At 36.3% G+C, this 21,561-nt stretch overlaps 4 protein-coding genes across 5 annotated transcripts; 2 read left to right on the top strand and 2 right to left on the bottom strand.

Annotated features, from left to right (window-relative positions):
• Nucleotides 1-8,120: 8,120 nt before the first annotated feature.
• LOC111204638 (O-fucosyltransferase 37) lies at nucleotides 8,121-10,362 on the bottom strand. Its single transcript, XM_022699794.2, has 5 exons — nucleotides 9,731-10,362; nucleotides 9,486-9,654; nucleotides 9,032-9,405; nucleotides 8,691-8,949; nucleotides 8,121-8,621 (listed from the first exon to the last, which is right to left on the bottom strand). Exons 1-5 carry the CDS (start codon nucleotides 10,360-10,362, stop codon nucleotides 8,379-8,381), a joined length of 1,677 nt encoding a protein of 558 aa, XP_022555515.1. The 3' UTR covers nucleotides 8,121-8,378.
• A 335-nt stretch (nucleotides 10,363-10,697) lies between these two features.
• Nucleotides 10,698-12,718, bottom strand: LOC106431257 (adenylate kinase 4-like). Its single transcript, XM_013872069.3, has 6 exons — nucleotides 12,534-12,718; nucleotides 11,790-11,935; nucleotides 11,559-11,678; nucleotides 11,302-11,469; nucleotides 11,126-11,215; nucleotides 10,698-11,035 (listed from the first exon to the last, which is right to left on the bottom strand). The coding sequence occupies exons 1-6, from the start codon at nucleotides 12,631-12,633 to the stop codon at nucleotides 10,937-10,939; spliced, it is 723 nt and encodes a 240-aa protein (XP_013727523.1). The 5' UTR covers nucleotides 12,634-12,718; the 3' UTR covers nucleotides 10,698-10,936.
• A 226-nt stretch (nucleotides 12,719-12,944) lies between these two features.
• LOC106431255 (ribonuclease J) lies at nucleotides 12,945-17,849 on the top strand. The gene is made up of 16 exons (XM_013872065.3): nucleotides 12,945-13,289; nucleotides 13,512-13,743; nucleotides 13,821-13,944; nucleotides 14,122-14,178; nucleotides 14,381-14,572; nucleotides 14,651-14,728; nucleotides 14,817-14,999; nucleotides 15,128-15,208; nucleotides 15,311-15,376; nucleotides 15,469-15,561; nucleotides 15,660-15,785; nucleotides 15,882-15,995; nucleotides 16,097-16,192; nucleotides 16,264-16,361; nucleotides 16,444-17,317; nucleotides 17,512-17,849. Exons 1-16 carry the CDS (start codon nucleotides 13,094-13,096, stop codon nucleotides 17,605-17,607), a joined length of 2,706 nt encoding a protein of 901 aa, XP_013727519.1. The 5' UTR covers nucleotides 12,945-13,093; the 3' UTR covers nucleotides 17,608-17,849.
• A 117-nt stretch (nucleotides 17,850-17,966) lies between these two features.
• Nucleotides 17,967-20,089, top strand: LOC111208809 (UPF0235 protein At5g63440). Of its 2 annotated transcripts, none has more exons than XM_022708304.2 (7): nucleotides 17,967-18,163; nucleotides 18,694-18,808; nucleotides 18,902-19,055; nucleotides 19,135-19,231; nucleotides 19,324-19,412; nucleotides 19,528-19,596; nucleotides 19,768-20,089. In XM_022708304.2, exons 1-7 carry the CDS (start codon nucleotides 18,049-18,051, stop codon nucleotides 19,825-19,827), a joined length of 699 nt encoding a protein of 232 aa, XP_022564025.1. In that variant the 5' UTR covers nucleotides 17,967-18,048; the 3' UTR covers nucleotides 19,828-20,089. The 2 variants fall into 2 exon arrangements, with proteins under 2 accessions (XP_022564025.1, XP_048606673.1); XM_048750716.1 differs by having other exon boundaries at nucleotides 17,993-18,163; nucleotides 18,708-18,808.
• The last annotated feature ends 1,472 nt before the right edge of the window (nucleotides 20,090-21,561 follow it).

Genomic DNA, 21,561 nt, shown 5'->3' with positions numbered 1-21,561 from the left:
TGGTAGAAAGATAGTAGCTTTACTTGGTCATCTCTTAGGATTCCTCCTATATTAACTTGGACAATTATCTACTTTTAGCTTTTAGCTCTCTTATTATCTACTTTTGTGTCTTACAGTTTCTCTAACACTGCAACGTACACGAGTCCACAAAATCTAAATTCATTGCATAGATCCACTGCATCAAACGCGAGTTAATGTATGTCCTTAAACTTCGGATCTATATGATTCATTTAGTTTGTTTACAAGAGACGGTTTCAGTAACTAACATTTTTATACAAGTGTAAGTGTGTGCAGGTATATATAAACTGTGAGTTAATGTTACCCGGGAGGTTTGTGCAGTAGAGAGAAGATGAGTTTTCGTCACTCCAGTGGAAAGAATATGTATATTGCAGCCAAGGCTCTCCACCACAAGTTGTTCCTAAAAATAAATCGAATAAGCAGTTAATCGAAGCTCATTTAGAAAGAGAAAAAGACAAAAATAGCACTAAATCAAGTTTATGTTCCCAAACTAGCACTCAAGGTCAAAAGTCACAAAAATAACACTTAATGTTTTATCAAAAGTCACAAACTTAACGTTTAAAGTTAAAGGGTGGGGTTTAGGATTTAGGGTTTAGGGTTTAGGGTTTAGGGTTTAAAGTTTAGGGTTTAGGGTTTAGGGTTTAGATTTTAGGGTTTAGGGTTTAGGGTTTAGGGTTTAGAGTTTAGAGTTTAGGGTTTAGGGTTTAGGGTTTAGAGTTGAGAAATGAGGTTTTGGGGATAAGATTTCAAATTTTGAAAAATTAAAAAATTAAAATTTTCAAAGGATAAACTTAGAAAGGTGCTATTTTGGTTATTTTAGCTTTTGAGTGCTATTTTTGTGATATAAATTTAGAAATGTGCTATTTTGGAGATTTGCCCATTTAGAAACATATGTGTCTTTTACTCTATATAATGTTGAAAAGTAGAGAATTAAGGTGTGCCTGTTAAGGGTGGGCTAAATGAGGTAGCATCGTTCTTTGGTGTTTTAGAATTTGCATTTAAAATGATAATATGTTGAACCTTTAAAGTCCTTATATCTAGCTTATACTTGGTGAGGAGGCATTGTTTCCTGTATACTGGAATGTAGATAATCGGCATGTGCTTAGAGTCCAGAAACTGTGACAGGGACTGTGTTTTAAATCATATTTTTTTGTGCTTTCGATTCAGGAGAACTAGGCCAAGAACTAGAGAGATCGTTAGAGCTCAAATCAAGGATCTGTAGAGGCGCCAAATTGTGAATTGAGATGTTATCTTTTTTTTTGTTTTAGTACATTAGTTTGGTCTATGATGTTTAAGTCCATGTTAGTTCTCGATATTTTCATGATAATCCAGAAAAGTCCACATGATTTGACACCCTTCCCCTCATTAGGACGACTAATACAATATGTGATTGTCTTAAAGGAAATGTTCATGCATAGCTGGTACAGATATATCGTTCGCATGGTCACTTATTGTGATATGTTTGGCCAAGAAAACGCTAGGACTGTTTACGTATTTGGTATATACTAATAGAAATTAGAAGAATATATGTATTCAAACTTAACCACATCTTTTTTTTTTAAACAATTGGTTATGTATAGTCAGCATTGTAATTGCATTTTAAAAACATTAGAGCCTCCATATCTTTTAAAACAAAATGAAAATCAACATAAAACTAAAGTTAAAAAAAAATTCAAATTTTGATATTTAGACTATTTTTTCTGGAAATTAAACATCAAAGTTTCATTAACATAAAAATGTCTTAAATGTAAAACTTATTAAAAATGATTATGTCAAAATAAAGATAAAATCAAATTTTCAAAACCAAAAAGGGTTAAAATCAGTATAAAATGACTAACAAAAAATACCTAGAAGAATTTAACTGAATATCTAGGTTAATTATTTGAAACTTAACAGATAATCTTTTATTTAAATATTAAAATATACTACAACTTAACTAACATGAAGAAACAAACTAAATGTTAAAATGTTAAAATTCTTAAAAAATCATATCTATCAATATAAAATAGAAATAAGCTTAAATATATTTTAATTACAAAATTATAAGATGAAAATTATGAATTTAATAAGTTTTTTTAGAGATTTTGATTACGCTCAGTAAATCGCATTACAAAGATTATTTAATTGTTATCTCCATTCTATTAATATACCGTTAGCTTTGTCTATTATTTATAATGATATATGACATAAATTTGTGTAAAGGTCAGTTTAGGCTACCAATCAATGCATTGAGAAATTTTTACAAAAAAAATAAAAGTTTTAATTTGCTTCTCGGTATTCCAACTCCGTCTTAACTCTTAAGCTTAAGAATAATGGAAATACAATAAAACCTCTATAAATTAATAATGTTGAGACTTTACAATTTTATTAATTTATAGATATATTAATTTATAAAAGTTTCCTTTTTAAGAATTTTTTTCTATTTTCAAATATTTTTATTTATAAAATAAGAAAATATTTGATTTTACCGTATATACATTATTTAAATCTTAGAAATGTGACTTTTATATTGTTTTATTATCTTATTTGGTGTATATTTTTATGTTCATATAATTTTTTATGTGTTTTTCGATGTAATTTTACTAAATATTATCAAAATATATTGAAATGTTAAGAAAAATAGAGTCGTTTTTATTGTGAATATAAAAGCAAAAATGTAATGTTTAGTTTGCATTTATATAAAAATATGTATATAGATAGATTATTAATTTATGATTTTAATGGGACTATATATATATTTACATAGGAGTTATAAAAGTATTATCATCTTATTATTTTATCGATTTATGTCATATTTTATACCGGTCCAAGTTGGGACCGGCAAAATTTATTAATTTATAGAAATTATTAATTTATCGAGTACTAATTTATAGAGGTTTTATTGTATGTTTCCATACAAACATTATTCCAAGGTTATAATTTTTTAAAATATTAACAATGACTAATATATCTGCATATGTATAGTGCAATATATCCAAAGTACTTTTATGTAGTAACTTAGCATGGAATTATTCATACTGAAATGTACGACATATTTCACATTTTTATAATAAATAATTATTTTCGAAATATTAAATACCAAACAAATTTTAATATTGGATGTAAAGTATGGCTTCAAAACTAAAGAATTACTGAATCATTTTTATTGGTCATCAAAATTTACAGATTTAAATATTCAAAATTATTACACATTTATAAAAGGGGTTTTTGCCAAAACTAAACCACAACTTGATTTTAACCCCAAACTTATACCCAAACTTGAATCAAATGCAAAACTAACCTAAAAGCCTAGTGAAATTACAGCTCAGCCCCTTGTGACCAAACAAAAAAACAGAAGCCATTTTTACGAATATAGCCCTAGTAAATCGTCTGAGTCGTCTGAGATGTTGGAAGTCGTCTGGACGACTGAAGTGTAAGTCGCCTGGTACCGGTTTATTTTAAAAATAATTTATAAATCTTGCAAAAAAATATTTTGATGCGTGAAAAATAAAAATCAAGTAATTATAAACAGTTTTAAGTGATATAAATTAAGATATGATAAAATTGATTTGTTTTGAAGATAGATGAGTGGAAGTAGTGAATCATGAAATACTTTGGTTTAGGAGTTTGGCAAACATATGTTGTAGTATTGTATGTATTGTTAGGGTTAGATTTTGGAAAACTAAAATGTTTTTTTCAAAAATTATTTTTCACCTATATGTGTTTATTTATGTGTATAGTAAACACTTTTCAGAGTTTGATTTGATTTTATGAAGTCTTTAATTAGATAATTAAGTTTAGGGGTTATGTTTAGGGTGTGGACGACTTATATTTCAGTCGTCTATTGAATAATTTACTCGGACGACGTATATTTTAGTCGTCTGTTGAATAATTTACTCGGACGACTTACATTTCAGTCGTCTGGTGAAGAAATTAAAACAGATGACTTACATGTAAGTCGTCCAAATATTCCCGCCTAAAATTTTTTAAAAAAATTATTTTCCCGCTTAAATAATTTAAACCAGACGACTTACTTGTAAGTCGTCTGGAAAGTCTTCTATTTTAGTTTCCCGCTAAAAATATTTAATTTTCCGCTAAAAATATTAAACTCTTGTGGACGACTTACATGTAAGTCGTCTGTTTTAATTTCTTCACCAGACGACTGAAATGTAAGTCGTCTGAGTAAAAAATATTTAATCTAATTGGATTTTTTGTCTCCCTATATAAAGAAAAATTTACACATTCTCTCTCCTCCTCTCAAATGGCTGCAACAAAAATGTAATGTTCATCATTCTAAAACTCTCCAACCTCTCTCTAATCTCTTTGACTTGAAAATACCAAACTTTATATGAATTTTTCAGTTTTGTCTCATGTATTTCTTACTAATCTATCTCTTTTACAGGTTTTTAATCAAATGGTACTCATCTTCCATTAATTTAAAGGTAAATCTATTAATTTTAGATATGTATTTTTGTGTGTTCTATAAATGTAGATGTATCTAATCTTCCACTCATTTTCTCTATTTTTAAGTCATTTGAACGTTTTTGGATATGCAGGTTTTTCAGATCTGGATTTGATATGCAGGTTTTTCAGATCTGGAAGACTTCTTGGACGACTTACCTGTTAGTCGTCTGGAAGTCGTCTGGACTTCTTGGAAGTCTTCTGACAAAGTCGTCTGGACTTCCAGGAAGTCGTCTGGACTTCCAGGAAGTCGTCTGGACTTCCAGGAAGTCGTCTGGACTTCCAGGAAGTCGTCTGAACTTCATGGAAGTCTTCTGACGAAGTCTCCCTTTCATAATAGATCTGAGCGTTTTGGTAAGTTCTTATGTCTGATTTTTCTTCATTTGGTAACTTCTTGTTGTATAAAGTTCTTACTTTTTTCCCAAACTAAAACTCTCCAAACCCACTCTAATCTCTTTGACTTGAAAACACCAAATTTTATATGAATTTTCCAGTTTTGTCTCATGTCTTTCTTACTAATCTATCTTTTTTGCAGGTTTTTAATTAGATGGTACTCATCTTCCACTAATTTAAAAGTAGATCTATTATTTTTAGATATGTATTTTTGTGTGTTCTGTAAAGGTAGATTTATCTAATCTTTCACTCATTTTTTCTGTTTTTAAGCCATTTGAACGTTTTTGGATATGCAGGTTTTTCAGATCTGGATTTAATATGCAGGTTTTTCAGATCTGGAAGACTTCTGGGACGACTTACCTGTTAGTCGTCTGGAAGTCGTCTGGAAGTCGTCTGGACTTCTTGGAAGTCTTCTGACAAAGTCGTCTGGATTTCCTGTAAAGTCGTCTGGACTTCCTGTAAAGTCGTCTGGACTTCCTGTAAAGTCGTCTGGAAGTCGTCTGAACTTCCTAAAAGTCTTCTGACAAAGTCGTCTGAACTTCTTGGAAGTCGTCTGGACTTCTTAGAAGTCGTCTGGACTTCTTAAAAGTCGTGTGGTCTTGTCTACTCAAGTGGAATCCAAGCTTGTCTTTGTAGAGGAATGATCTATAATAGTTTTGTTTGTGGTCTGTTTTGTGAATTGCATGTCTACTCTTTTAGTTGTGAATTTTTTGTAAAATCAGTAATAATGTTTTCCAAGATGTATTAAATGTGCTAACAATGTGTTTACACATTTACAAATCAATGAAATAATAGACCTCAGTAGCCTTTTTCTTATCTTTGGATCTCTCATATGCAATAATAAACTCCAATGGCCTTTTTCTCATCTTAATAAACAAGAATGTTGGTAGCTTTATATTGATACAACATTTTAAGAAGTATTTTAACCCTTCTTCCAACTCATAACAATAGTCATCATTATTGTCTATAACAATAATACTTAAGAGATGGAAACAAACAATAGTAACTAGTCAAAGCATATCATATTTTATTATAAGTTTGCGTTGAAAAACTTAGTCAAATTTAGTAAAACTAAGGGAGAGAACATATTTTGTAAATATGAGTTTTACATATCTTGAAGTTACTTATCACTCTTAAAAATACAAGTTATTCAAAAACTAACGTAGAAGACTTAAAAACTAGGGGAGAAGACGCGGACGACTTCAATCTAAGTTGTCCAGACGACTAAACTATACGTCGTCTGGTCAACACAGAAGTTATTTTTGCAATTAACTTTGAAATCTGTTATTTCGGACGACTGAAAAATAAGTCGTCTACTATTGTTTGGCTAAAAAAAAAACTCCAAAAAGCTAGACGACTTACATTTCAGTCGTCATAGGTTAGTTTTGCATTTGACTGGATAATTTCAGAAGTTTGACTTTTCTGGACGACTTACATTTCAGTCGTCTAGTGAAAATTAAAATAATAATATTTTTTTAAAAGTAGACGACTTACAGTTAAGTCGTCATAGGTTAGTTTTGCAATTGAAAAAAAAACTTCAAGATTTAATTATATACAGACGACTTATAATTCAGTCGTCCACGAGACGACTGAAATGTAAGTCGTCCACGAGACGACTGAAATGTAAGTCGTCCAGGATTTACGAGGTTTGACCAGAATCTCAGAAAAAATCCTGGACGACTTACAAGTAAGTCGTCTCGTGGACGACTGAAGTATAAGTCGTCTGTGTATAATTAAATTTTGAAATTTTTTTTTCAATTGCAAAACTAACCTATGACGACTTAACTGTAAGTCGTCTACTTTTAAAAAAATATTATTATTTTAATTTTCGCCAGACGACTGAAATATAAGTCGTCTGGGGAAGTCAAACTTCTGAAATTATCCAGTCAAATGCAAAACTAACCTATGACGACTGAAATGTAAGTCGTCTAGGTTCTTTGGAAATTTTTTTGAAACCAAACAAAAACAGACGACTTAACTTTCAGTCGTCTCAGGTTACAGATTTCAAAGTCAATTGCAAAAATAACCTCTGCGTTGACCAGACGACTTCCAGGTAAGTTGTCTACAGCCAGACGACTTCCCAAGTAAGTCGTCTGACGAACAGATCTGGAAAAAAACTCGATGTCATACCTTAAATTGGTGAGATAAGTTCCTTAGCATACATAAGGCTTCTCCAAGCACACAGAATCACAAACGAAAGTAACCCACCCAGAATCGTTAGCTTCTATGACTCTATGAACCATAAAAAATTTAGAATCAAAATCTTGGGTTTTTTTAGCTCATTGTGGAGAGAAAGTGAGAGGTATGCTGTGTTTAGTTCACAAGAATGGAAAAAGAAGAAGGGTAAATAGATTTTGAGAGCATTAAAAGCTTCAAATTGGTTGTTCATGGTGGTTGTGGTATTGATGACAATGGCAATCTTGTAATTACTTGAAGATGATGAGGGTGAGAGAGTGAAAATGTCATTTTCGAAAAAAAAAGAAAAAAAAAATTGATGGCATTTTCGTAAATTATATGAACTTGTGTGGTGAATAGGGCAAAACCAATTTTCAAAAAAAAAGAAGGTTAGTTTTGTGTTTGACTTTAAGTTATAGGTCAATTCTGCAAAAAGCCATTTATAAAATTAATTTTATATGAAATAAAGGTGATTTACCTATACTTTAAATAATAATTTAAAAAATCAATCCGATGATCTATAAGAAAATATATAATATACATAAGATAATAGAAAAAAATATGTTTTTAAAAAGTAGATTCTTTTAAATTTTAAGAAAGATTTAAACATGATTACTATAAGATTAATAAAAACATTTAATATGTTTACATATAATATATATATATATATATATTTTAAAATAAATATCAATGATATGTCAAACAAAATATATATAATATTTCAAACCAATATAAAAAAAAAGCTTAACTTTTTAAAAAACTCTGAGGTTACATTTAATAATAAATTATATAATTTTTATAGACAAATAAACCGCGCGTAGCGCGGTAAAAGTCTCTAGTATTTTTAATAGATTCTGTTAACAATGTGCATTTTTTTCAGTGTGAAGGGGAGTGTATCATATAACATGTGTGAAAATGAACTTGTTGAATTTTTCGTAGTCTTTGAAACTTTTCTATATATTTTGCAAAATTATTATTCATGTGATTCCAGCACTGCTATTTTTACCAACTCCAAAATATTATTAAAAATATTTGTGTTTGTTGAAATATAAATTATACACTCTTTAGTAGTTTATGTGAGAGACTAAAACTCATTATGCAAAATGTATATGTTTTCTGAAGCGGGAAATACAAATACACGTGTCTCGCTGATGAACAAAGAATGAATGTAATTTTGTACGACGACCAAACAGTTCTGTACATTTACAGCAGACAATATGTACACAAGTTGGATACAGCTGGACATGCCTATGGCAAGTGTTGCCTTCAGGAGCAAGGAATCTGAGCTACAAGAACCCTTCAGACCTGACTTTTGTTTCAAGTATTTGCTTAGAGGAAGCAAGGAACCTGAACTAGAAGAAACCTATAGACCTGTGTTTACCATGTCGACACATACACTCCGGAACAGGATAAGCCAATACGTCACGATCTCTCCTCCCTCTCCTTGACTCAGGATGACCCTGAGACTTGCCGTGAAGCTTCCGAGCCACACGACTGAGCTCAGATTCTGAAACCGAAGGGTTCTCCATTAAAGGAAGCATCGCTCTCTTGTTAGGCATTATAAACTTCATGTGCCCTACATAAGCTCTGTTTCCCTGAAAGATCAAAAGAGTTTATGCCTTCCGTGTAACACACGCTTACATATATGTGTGCGTATTACTTACCTGCATAGCTTTGGCCATGTTTCCGCCATGTGAAGGAACAAAAACATCGCTGCTAAGTGAGACAATGTAGTCAATAGCAGCCAAAGCCGAAGATCTATTGGTGTAAGGCAACAGCTCTCCTTTATGAGCTAATGTCTCCTTTGTCACCAAGTTAGCAAACTCTTTAGCGAGTGGCTCCATCGCTCGTGACCCACCAAACGGCTCACCTCCTGCCACAAAGATCGATGCATTGCTCGGTGCTCCTAATGCCTTCAACAACCTTGAAACCCAATAAAATACTCCAGCTTTAGGTTAACCATCAGACAGTTTCTCATGTTACTTTCTTCTTTTAGTAAGGTTACCTTGCAATCTCATATGCATTGAGAGGACATAACCCAGCAAGCCTACGCTCTGTATAGGTCAAGTTGAGTCTACCAGTGAGGTACCTCGGCTGAGACATTCTTGTTTCCGCTATGATTCTGTCGAACTCTGAGCCTAAACCGGTGAGACAACCGGTTCTTACCCATACATCTTTCTCTAGCCTTAAGTGGAGAGCTATATAAGGACCTTCAATCCACATCCTTCTCGCGAGTTTGTTCCCAAGATTCTCAATCGGTGCTGTGAATCTCAGTGCATGGAAAGCAACTTTGCATCTGAGTTTCTGCAGATCCGGAGGGAGATTCTTGGCTAGCCTTGAGTCTAACCCTTTTAACACCAAAAGCCCTTCCTCGTTCAACTGCATTTACTTAAAACATTCAGAATCAAAACAATCAGAGAAACTCTAAAACTAGTAAGCAGCAGAAGTCATCATCACACCTGTTTGAAGAACTTAGCACGGATCCAAACCGGAGAAACATCCCACGGAATCTGATTCTCAATAGTCTGTCTAGACATAAGATGCGTTGACGGTAAAGAAGAAACAACACGCACGTCCGATCTAAGCGTTTTCTTGAAATGCTCTACGTCGAAAACGTCAGAGAACTCACTGAAACAAAAACAGATCACTAAAAACGTAGAAGATACCTTGACTCACAAGTTAACTTTGTTTTAATTAATTATACCTTTCGTCACCCCAAACTCGATTCACCTGCAAAACTGGAACAACAAGAGCAGCTTCAAGAATCGTCGCGATGACAACAGCGTCAACGATCTGATTACGTTGCTGATTGAGTCCACCGGAGACGACAACGACGAGGAAACGTTTCTTCTCTTTAGAGACTCTCGCAGCTTTCTTCCTGTAAGCCAAACTGAACTCCAAGCACGGCTTGTAACCTTCGCCGTTGGGCTGTTTCCAGAACTCCCTCTCCTCTTCCGTCATGTTCCCGGAACGTCCTCCTCTCGCCGGTAAAGGAAGCAGCGTGGAAGGGACGGAGACGGCGAGGGAAGTTAGGAGATGGCGAGGGTCGTCGGATACGAAGAAACCGAGAGGGGAAGACGGCGAGGAGACGATGCAAGTGGAGCTGGTGGTTAAAGACGATGCGAGGAACGAGATTCCCGAGAAAAGGAGGGAAAGTGAGATGAGGAGGAGGAAGACTTGCTGAGGCGTGCAGCGAGTTTGGTGGTGGTGGTTGAGATACCGAGGACTGGTAGTTCTCTTCGGGGGAGAGAAGAAGAGGAGAGAGAAGAGGAGGAAGGGAGATGGTGGATGCGGAGTGAAGAAAGGGTTCTTGATTGTTCTCAGCGTTTTCGCCATTGAAGCTCTTTCAAAGCTCCTCTCTGCGCAAAGAAAAGAGTTTTGAAGAAGAGAGTCGTTAATTCAGTTACAGAGATTAACCAACTGATATTGCAAACCGCTCCTCTGTATTTATAGTTTGTTACAATTTAGACTTTAAATTTGTTTTGTCGTTAAATCACCCATGATCAAATACGAATTTTTTAATCATGAGCTTTGCAAATTAGAGAATCTCAAGTTACGACCGGTTATCGTTTTGGTTAGTACTTGACCGGTTCTCTATCAAAGTTGTTATTAATTAATCAAATCAGGCTTTCACGTCAATCTGTTTATAAAGAGAAAGAGGAATTTAAAGAGACTGCAGAAAAGAAGTCCCGCGTTAGACAGGAGACAAAAGAGAGTATTCAAGATCGTTTCGATCCAAAGTATCAATTATTTTTGCCGATGTTTTAAGAAAAAAGTCGAACAAAAGACTAAAAAACTGTCATTCCGCAGAATGAGTAGATATATAGTTGATTGTCTCTCTTGTAGGAAGTAAAAGAATGGATTCTAACCAGAGGAGATGACTGCTTGAGCCCTGAGCAGTCTTTCATCATCAGGACAATGCTTTTTGAACCTCTGATGTCACTTCTTTGGGAGGCTTCTCGGCCTTGATGTTTGTAAGAACAGACTTCTTTGCGTAGTAGTCAATCACCTGCCAGCAATGAACGAACGTTAACATGAAAACAATGAAGCTCGGAGGCAAACACAGCCTAGAGAAGTAATGTGAAAAAGCAATCAATACCGGTTCAGTTTGACTGTGGAAAGCAGCAAGTCTCGACCTTAGAACCTCAGCATTATCATCTTTGCGTTGGATCAGAGGCTCTCCGGTAATCTTCAAATGGAAAATGATGGAGAAAATCATCAGATGTTTTGGAGGGAACTTGAATAGACAGAAGAAATGTTTATTAAGAGTCTTACATCATCAACTCCAGGGGTCTTGGGAGGGGCGAACTTGGTGTGGTAACTCCTGCCACTAGATGGGTGGATCCATCTCCCGGTGATTCTTTCCTCCAGGACTGAGTCATCGATGGCAAAGTTGAGGACTTTGTCGATTCCAGTTCCCCGCTTCTTAAGCATCTCGTCTAGCTGCAAACAAACTCCAAAGAACAACCATAAGAACAAGAAAGAGAGACAGAAGAAACAGTGACGACGTTTTATATTGAACAGTACAGTACCTTCTCTGCTTGAGCAACAGTCCTGGGAAACCCATCAAGGATGAAACCTTTTTGACATTTTGGCTTGTTCATGGCTTCATCAATTATACCAACAACCAACTCATCAGTGACAAGCGCTCCCTGTAAACAATAATTACAAAAAACGATAATCCAATCAACAAAAGCAATGGAAACAATGAGCAAACAAGATGTCTCTCAAAGAAGGAAAAAAAAAAGAAGAAGAGAGGAGACCTTGTCCATAGCTTCTTTGGCCTTGAGACCAAGAGGGGTCTTAGAAGCAACAGCAGCTCTTAACATGTCTCCAGTGGATAAATGACACAAGCAATATTCATCCTTCACCATTGGAGATTGTGTACCTTTCCCTGACCCTGGAGGTCCTGCAACTCACACAAAACAAAGTCTCCTCAACACTCAATCCACGAAATCACACATGTAGAAATCATCGCCACCTTGATTCCATAAGGAAAGAGACAACTTATTCACAGTCTCAAACACACAACACAAGAACCTGAATTTCACCAAATATCTTTGACTTATGTGACACAACCAAATAATGAAATTTAAGATCAAGAAAGCCTGAAACAACTTATTCACACTTTCAGACACACAACAAAAGACATCAGCATTGACATTCCGAGTATCTTTAACATTATCTGAAAGTCAGGTACCAGACCAAACAGTGAAGTTTTAGATCTACAATGTCCTAGAAACAAAACCAATTGAGACGAGACTCGACTCTAGTGCAACATCACTCGGGAGTTTTTTCAACTTCATGATTCCAATATCGTGAAACACGAACTCGTTCAAGCTCAATGAAACAATATCTCAGATCTAAAAGCTACCCTCCTAAAAAGTTTTAAACTTTCACAATCAATTCAGTAAATTTCACCACAGAGAAACAATTGAACAACAAAAATCTGGATCTAACGAAATTACAACGATGAACGAGCAGAAGAAGACCGATGGGTGACATACCAATGAAGATGAGGCGTTTGTCTGGCTTTTGAGCACATTTGAGACGGCGGAGGAGCTCGGACATGAGATCCACCGTCTGAACATCTTCCAAATCCGCCATAGCTTCGCCTCTGTGTCGCTTAAAGTCTTCGTTTTTCTCCAATGGGTTTTTTTTTTTGGCCTTCGCTAGTCAAAAGGATATAAGCATTAACCGGACTCGGGTTTATCAAAGTCGGGTCGGAGCTCCTGTCGTGGATGAGATGATTCATGACTGTGACCAATTGAAGATCTTATTTAGCCCAATAACCGGCCCACCAAAAATAATATTGGAGTTGGCGAATGGTTTAATAGTAATGTTAATAAAACCCTAATATCCGGTTAAGAAATAACCGGTTTTCGAAGGTTTTTGGGTATTCGTCTCCATCAGATAAGAAAGAAAGAAAGAAAAGATAGTTTACAGTCACAGAGATACTTTTCTTTCTCTCAATCTCTCCCTCTCCATTTCCCGCTTCCCCTAATCCCCATCCTTAGACCCCTTATCTCTCCATCTAGGGTTTCTTTGTTTTTGTTATTACACAGTGATGAAACCTGCTACCTCTTTGTATGGTTCCTTCTCTTCCTCTATCTACTTCGATGCTCGCAGACCAGTTCCTACTCCCTCCAAAATGGCAGCTTTCAGTGCTCTATCGCTTTCTCCTTACACTTTCACCTTCCGACAAAGCTCTCGAGTTAGGTCTACCATTTCGTGCTCCGTCACTTCTCCTCCTGCCTCTTCGGGTCTGTTGTTTCTTCCTCTCTCTTGTCTTTTTCGTTTCTGGGTTTCTTCCTCCTGCCTCTTCGGGTCTGTTATTTATTTGAGTTTCACTGGCTACTCTCTTCCACATTTACTATGAATTAGAATCTTTGAATTTTGTTGTTTATAAGTTCTTTGATAGTAAGTGTCACACTTTGGGTTATAGTGACTTTATTTTGTTGAATCTTGTGTTATGTTCGTTTCAGGTACATCTTCGTCCTCTAAGGCACCTCGTAGAAGATCAGGTAGACTAGAAGGAGCTGGAAAAAGCATGGAGGACTCTGTGAAACGTAAAATGGAACAGTTTTATGAAGGAACCGATGGACCTCCGCTCCGTGTTCTTCCCATAGGTGGCCTTGGTGAGATTGGGATGAACTGTATGCTTGTTGGCAACTATGATCGTTACATTCTAATCGACGCCGGTATTATGTTCCCTGAGTACGTCTTGGAGATCCATATATCTTTGTTATTATTATTATTAGTGTGCGGTGCTGACATTCTATGGATTATTACAGTTATGATGACCCTGGGGTCCAGAAAATTATGCCAGACACAGGGTTTATCAGACGATGGAAACACAAGATTGAAGCTGTTGTTATAACGCATGGTCATGAAGATCACATTGGTGCCTTGCCTTGGGTAATGTCTTCTTCCACTCTGCTAAATGGCCATAGAGGGCCGTAGTCCTGTTGGTGATATCTATATAGAGTCTAGGTTTTACTTTTGAATAAACAGTTGAGGCTCATGTGTATTGTTGAGTCTCTGACCATTGTTGGGTTCTCTCCTCTTTTAACCAATATTCGTTTGCGTGAACAGGTTATCCCAGCTTTGGACTCTAATACACCAATATTCGCATCATCCTTCACCATGGAGGTGATTTACACCTTGATCCTTCATATTTCATTTGCTCTCTCAATTTTTTTTTTTTTTTTTTTTAACAGCTACTAAGCCTAGATTTATAGTTTTATCCATCAGAATTTTCAGGCTCAAGCAGTTTGTTTTCTAGATCATATCATGCATAATCTTCTCTTTGCAATTTATCTCATGGATGTGATTTTTTTTGTCTATGAAATAGCTTATAAAGAAGCGGTTGAAGGAGCACGGGATCTTCGTTCAGTCTAGACTCAAGACATTTAATACTCGAAGGAGATTTATGGCTGGACCATTTGAGATAGAACCCATTACAGTTACTCATTCTATTCCTGATTGTAGTGGTTTGGTCCTCCGTTGCGCTGATGGTAATATTCTTCACACCGGAGACTGGAAGGTAGAGTAACAATCCCCTTCTTAAACTATTTCGTGTCCCTTTGTATAGTCATCAAGCTAATCTGATTAATTAAAACAGATTGATGAAGCACCTTTGGATGGAAAAGTCTTTGATCGTGAGGCTTTAGAGGAACTCTCAAAGGAAGGAGTCACGTTGGTAAGGATTATGGTGCAGAGTCATACTCTTGTTATATGTTGATAGCATTGTTATACTGACTACTTTAGGTTGATAATGTATTACACAGATGATGAGTGACTCAACAAATGTATTGTCACCGGGAAGGACAACAAGTGAAAAAGTGGTAGCAGATGCTCTGGTAAGGAATGTAATGGCGGCAAAGGGAAGAGTTATCACAACTCAGTTTGCCTCCAATATACACCGTTTGGGAAGTATTAAGGCTGCTGCTGATTTAACTGGTCGAAAATTGGTATGTAAAGCTTTGATTTCTCATGTTCTGCTACCAATTTAAAGCTTCCAGCTTTCTGTGAAGTAACAAGTTTCATTTCGGAAGTTAAAAGTACACAACTTCATTTGTTTTTGTTCTATTTCGTCTAGGTCTTTGTTGGCATGTCCTTGAGGACATATCTAGAAGCCGCTTGGAAGGATGGAAAGGCTCCAATTGACCCGTCAACTTTGGTATAAGTTCGCTCTCTTATACTAATGATGCATAGAGTTTGTTTTTAAAAGTACTTTCTAATTTCAGTGTATCTTTCATCCTTTTTAAAAACAACTTCTCAGGTGAAAGTCGAAGATATTGAAGCATATTCTCCTAAGGACTTGCTGATTGTCACGACTGGATCACAAGTAAGTTGATCTCTTTAAAATCAGGGAGTGGTGGTTTGAAATTGACTTTCCTAACTAAATTGTTACCCTTATTTGACAATCACTCTGAACAGGCAGAACCACGCGCTGCCCTGAATCTTGCATCATATGGAAGTAGTCACGCGTTCAAACTGACCAAGGAGGACATAATTCTTTACTCAGCCAAGGTATTAGAGAGGTGTTATATGAAAAGTGTACATACATATATTAAAAATTGTCAAACAGGATCGCTGATATCTATTTTCGGTCTAATGTATTACTAAAGGTAATCCCAGGCAATGAATCAAGAGTAATGAAGATGATGAATCGGTTAGCAGATATCGGGCCAAAAATTGTCATGGGTAAAAATGAAATGCTGCACACATCTGGTCATGCCTACCGTGGAGAGTTGGTTAGTGGCTGCTTCTCTTTAGAATAGTTATTCCATTTTGATTTTCTTTGTTGCAAATTGATGATGATTGATTTTGAATTCAACTTGTGTTTGAAGGAAGAGGTTCTTAAAATAGTGAAACCACAGCATTTTCTACCCATACATGGAGAACTCTTGTTTCTCAAGGAGCATGAGTTGCTCGGAAAGTCCACCGGGATTCGTCACACTACAGTAAGTCTCTCACCAGAGATCTATGGAACCATGGTAGATAGATAGCATTCAACATACGTCTGGAGGTTTTCACTTTTTTTTTTTACTTTCTCCAACTTCAGGTTATAAAGAATGGAGAGATGCTTGGAGTTTCTCACTTGAGAAATAGAAGAGTTTTGTCCAATGGATTTAGCTCTCTTGGGAGGGAGAATTTGCAGGTTTGTTTAAATTATCTGTCTATACTTAAATGGCTTTGCGTAGATACTTAATAAACCTATCCCTGCTGCAGTTAATGTATAGTGACGGTGATAAAGCATTTGGCACAGCAAGTGAACTCTGTATTGATGAGAGACTCAGAATTTCATCGGATGGCATTATAGTCCTGAGGTATGTCCGAACTACAACATCTTTTGGTAAAAGCTTTTATGCCAATGGATTGATTATCTATAACCCTATTTTTATAACACAGCATGGAAATCATGCGCCCGGGCGCCTCGGAGAACGCTTTGAAAGGGAAGATAAGAATCACAACGCGATGTATGTGGCTTGACAAAGGAAGACTTTTAGATGCACTTCACAAGGCAGCACATGCTGCTCTATCAAGTTGTCCTGTTAACTGCCCCTTGTCTCACATGGAAAGAACAGTCTCCGAAGTCCTGAGGAAGATTGTGAGGAAGTACAGTGGTAAAAGGCCTGAAGTCATTGCCATAGCCATGGAAAATCCCATGGCGGTCCGAGCTGATGAGGTCAGCGCGAGGATGTCTGGTGATCCAAATCTTGGCTCTGGAGTTGCAGCTTTAAGGAAAGTTGTTGAAGGAAACAACAAAAGAAACCGAACCAAGAAAACACAATCGCAAGAAGATGAGATAGTTGATAGTAGTGCAGGAATACTAGCTGAGGAAGGAACCGCTTCATCAACGTACACAGAAGGTGCTGAAGATGTGCCTGTTCGTAGTTCTTCAGAAGAATCAGATGATTTTTGGAAATCATTTATCAATCCACCATCACCACCTTCACCTGGCGTAACCGAAAACGTGGATAAGTTAACTGATGCAGAGGCTAAAACAGAGGATAGCGAAAACAGCAGAGAAGAGGAGGAGGAGGATGATACATCTGATTCTCAAACGAAGTCGTCAACAAAACGAGTGAGGAGGAACAAATGGAAGCCTGAGGAAGTTAAGAAGGTAATCAGAATGCGTGGAGAGTTGCACAGCAGGTTCCAAGTGGTGAAAGGTAGAATGGCTTTGTGGGAAGAGATCTCTTCAAATCTATCTGCTGAAGGAATCAACAGAAGCCCGGGACAGTGCAAGTCTCTGTGGGCGTCTCTTATTCAGAAATACGAGGTTCGTCTCTTAGCTTAAATACATATGAATCCGTAGCTGTTGATTTGAGGTTTATGTTTACAAGATGAAAAGCACTAAGATACTTTAAGCGCGCAGACACACTCTAGATGAAACCATTGGCTACGTAATCTATAAATGTCCAAACTTTAAAGCTTATGAGTGTAACAGATTGTTCTGCTATGCTTTTATGGCAGGAGTGCAAGGCTGATGAAAGAAGCAAGACGAGCTGGTCACATTATGAGGATATGAACAACATTTTGTCCGAGTTAGACACACCTGCGCCTAAGTAATGTGATTACATTACATTTGATCTTGCGAAAAGAGTCATCTCCAAATTAGCATATTCAACAAAGACATTCAATGTATTATGTAACAATGTAGAAGCCATTAAAACATGAATGCCTCCCAAGAAAGAAGAAAGCTTTGAGTCGAATGTTTAATGACTCACTTTTGTGTTTGTTTGGTTTTTGCTCGGTTTAGAATCGATTTGGTTTAGAACAGATGAGTAAACCGGATTTTGTTGTTTCTGGTTCTTCGATTCTACGTTTGTTTTACAATTAAAAGGATTCGGTTTAAAAACAAATCAATAATTTAAATCAGAAACCGGGTTTGATTGAACCGGAAGTGTTAAATAAATTAAACCAAGTAGATGACGGTTTTGCCCCTGGGGCTCCGTGGAGAGAGAGATTACAAAGTGAGGAGAGAGGTGAGTATCGATTCGACGAAGAGAGATGCCGAAGAGAACGACGCATACGTACTCGAGCGAGGACGCGGCGCCGGAAGGACCCGACTCCGATCTCTTCGTGTACTACTGCAAGCACTGTGGTTCTCATGTCCTTATCACTGGTTCGTTTCTCCACTTTCACCTTCTTTCTAGGGTTAAGTTGCCTGAAGTTAGAGTGAAACACTTTTTGAATTGGCCTTTGTTGGGGTTTCTAGATACATTGAGTGGGAGTGAGGATTGAAAAGTTTAGTCTTTGATTACTTTGAACATCCATGGTAGTTTGCAGTTTCTATAGTGGTGGGCAGCTTTTTACTGATGTAATGCCTGAGTTTAGGTTAACATGAAAGTAATTTTTGTTTAGATTCTTGATATGTTTTCCTCTGCTAGTGTTCATATGTTTATTGATGAACTGAATGTGTTAACGCTTGTAACGCTCTCTGTGGCCTTCTTTTGTCTCATGTTTTCATGTAATCATGTCGATCTGCTTATGTCCTGAATCTTTCTCTTGTTGTTTTGTTTTAGCCCTTGAGGAGTTTTCTTCAGTGAAAAAGCTAATAAGTTGTAGATAGTTTATCGGATTAAGAGTGTTTGCTTGCTGATTGAAATGTATTTCTTCTATAGGGTATGTATACTAAATTGAATTTGTTATAAGATACGCAATTGCAGAAGATGCCAAAGAGGAAGACCGACAGATCCAGTGTCCTGGACAAGAAGAAGCACCTTGCTAGGTTGAATGTCAGCGAGGGAGGAAAAGTTTTATTAAAACGGTAAGGCTTGATATATATAATAGGGCTAATAAGCCAATGTTATGCACCAATGTTCTAAAAGATTATTTCTTTATGTTTTGATTAAACATCTAGCGGCGAAGGGAAACTGGAGAGACAGTTTAGAATGAACTGTATTGGCTGTGAGCTTTTTGTTTGTTATCGTGCTGAAGAGAGTCTTGAAACAGCAGCCTTCGTTTACATTGTTGATGGAGCACTTAGTGCTGTCGCTGCAGAAACTAACCCGCAGGTACTAGTAGTTTCTAATAATTTTTTTTCAGTTTTAAAATCAAACAATAGATGTTAAACACGTTATGTGTCGCGTACAGGATGCACCAGTACCTCCCTGCATTTCACAGCTCGACGGTGGACTTGTTCAGGTTGCAATAGAAGTGGAAGACCGTGCGCAACGTTCAGCAATCACAAGTAAGATATAGCCATATGACACCAACTCTAAAATTTTCTAGTCTCTTGACATGGATGTTTGGTGATACGATTTGATTTTCTTATCTGTGCAGGAGTAAACGCTGATGATGTTCGTGTTACTATTGCCGCACCAGCAGCTCGTGGGGAAGCTAACAACGAGCTTCTGGAATTCATGGGAAGGGTATTAAAACATTCCTTTAGTAACCACTCCTTAAAGATTTGTTCTCTCATCACAAAGTTTCTTACTTTGGAACTAGGCTTTTACGAGCTCTGTGTTTTTTTTCTTACTTTTTCAGGTGCTTGGTCTGAGGCTGAGCCAGATGACTCTTCAAAGAGGCTGGAATAGCAAATCGAAACTCCTTGTGGTACGTTGACACTTCCTTCGATTCTCAAACGTTTTCATCAATTCTCTAGAGAATACTTAATGAAGATTCATCTCTAGAAAAGCTTACTGGTTTTAGATATAAGGTTTTGTCTTTCTACTAATGGCACAAGGTCCTCTAAGAATGTAAAATATTGGTTGTTTAATACACCAGGTCGAGGATTTATCTGCTAGACAGGTGTATGAGAAGCTTCTTGAGGCCGTTGTATCATAAATTCTGTGGTTCGTGCATGTTGGTGAAGACATTAACCGAGAGTTCTGCAACCATACTGTTAAGATCTCTGTAATTGGTTTGTCTCAGAGAAGGAAGAGTTTTATATTTTGCTTGAGAAGATAGACAAAATTGCTTTCGTCTCTCTGTTTTCATGCTTCCAAACGCCAGTGTATACAATCTAATACTGTTATCATTATAATCTTTTGATACTGCCAGAAGTGTTTATCTTTTGAACTACAAATTGAAAATCACATTTGTCACATTTTATAGTCTAATCAAACACTTTTGTAACCTTGCATATTAAACATAACCTTGAATAGGACCTACAGTGATGTCTAGGTATCTGAAATAAAATAAATAAAATAAAATTCGTTTGTTGTTGTTAACTTAAGGATGATTCTTATTATTAATCATAAGATAAAGTGCTAGAATTACACGAGAGAAAAGTAAACTAGGGTTAGAGGTGTCAAATGGGCGGGCCGTCCAATGGTTGCTCACGTCCATATACAAACGGGCTTAATACGGACAAACCCATTTTGCCCATTGATTTTTATTGGACAAAATGTGGAACATTAAGAAAATGGTCTTTGTTGGTTTTGGGCTTTATGGACGTGGACTGTCCATTGGTCACAAAACCTAGGGTTTCTAAAATTTAAGTTTTTTCGCTAAAATCGTAAAATTGATTTTTTCGCTTAAATTTTGATATCAAATTTTTCCACTAGAACCAGAAAATCGAGTTTTTCCGTCAGAACCGCAAAATTGAGTTTTTCTTCAAAACGCAAAATCGAATTTTCCCGCCAAAACCAGAAATCGAGTTTTCCTGCCAAAACCGCAAAATCGATTTTTCTTGCCAAAGCCGAAATTGTTGCACTTATGAACTTATGTATTATTGTACTTATGAATTTATGGATGAAATTTAATTTTATGAACTTGTATATGTAATTGTAGGCTTATAAATTAAAATTTTCTTATATGGTCATTATGGACCCCATGGCAAAACCGAAAAATCGAGTTTCTCTGCCAAAATCAGAAAATTTAGTTTTCCGCCAAAACCGCAAAAATGAGTTTTTCCGCCAAAACTGCAAAATCGAGTTTTCCCGTCAAAACTGCAAAATTAAGTTTTTCCGCCAAAACCGCAAAATCGATTTTTCCCGCCAAGACCGGAAATGTTGTACTTATGAACTTATGTATTGTTGTACTTTTGAATTTATGGATGAATTTTAATTTTATGAACTTGTATATATAATTGTAGGCTTATAAATTAAAATTTAAAATTTCTTATATGGTCATTATGGACCTCATGGCAGCCCATGAAAATATGGGTGTTAGTGGGTATGGTCCTTAATGGACATGGTTCTTAATGGACATGGTTACTCTCTGTCCGCAAACAATAAATGGACAAATGGATATGGGCTAATGGACATGGGCTCGCCCAGTTTACAGCTCTAACTAGGGTTTCTTTCTCTCTCCTCAGCCGCCGACTCTCTCTCTCTCTAGGGCGCCGGCTCTCTCTCTCTTTAGTATGGGCCGGTTATGGACCGGGCCGGTTATGGACATCCACAATAATGATTTATAACACTCCCCCTTGAATGTCATAACCATACATGGATTGAAATACGCTTTAAATGTTTCTTCATTAAAACCTTACTAGGAAAACCTAACGGGACAAAACCATGGTGAAGGAAAAAAAGTACAACACGTATTACTACCCTTGTTCTGAACATCACTGAAGGT

Source organism: Brassica napus, chromosome C3 (genome assembly GCF_020379485.1).
Source record: "Brassica napus cultivar Da-Ae chromosome C3, Da-Ae, whole genome shotgun sequence".
Taxonomy (NCBI): domain Eukaryota; kingdom Viridiplantae; phylum Streptophyta; class Magnoliopsida; order Brassicales; family Brassicaceae; genus Brassica; species Brassica napus.
This window is presented reverse-complemented; position numbering and strand designations above follow the sequence as displayed.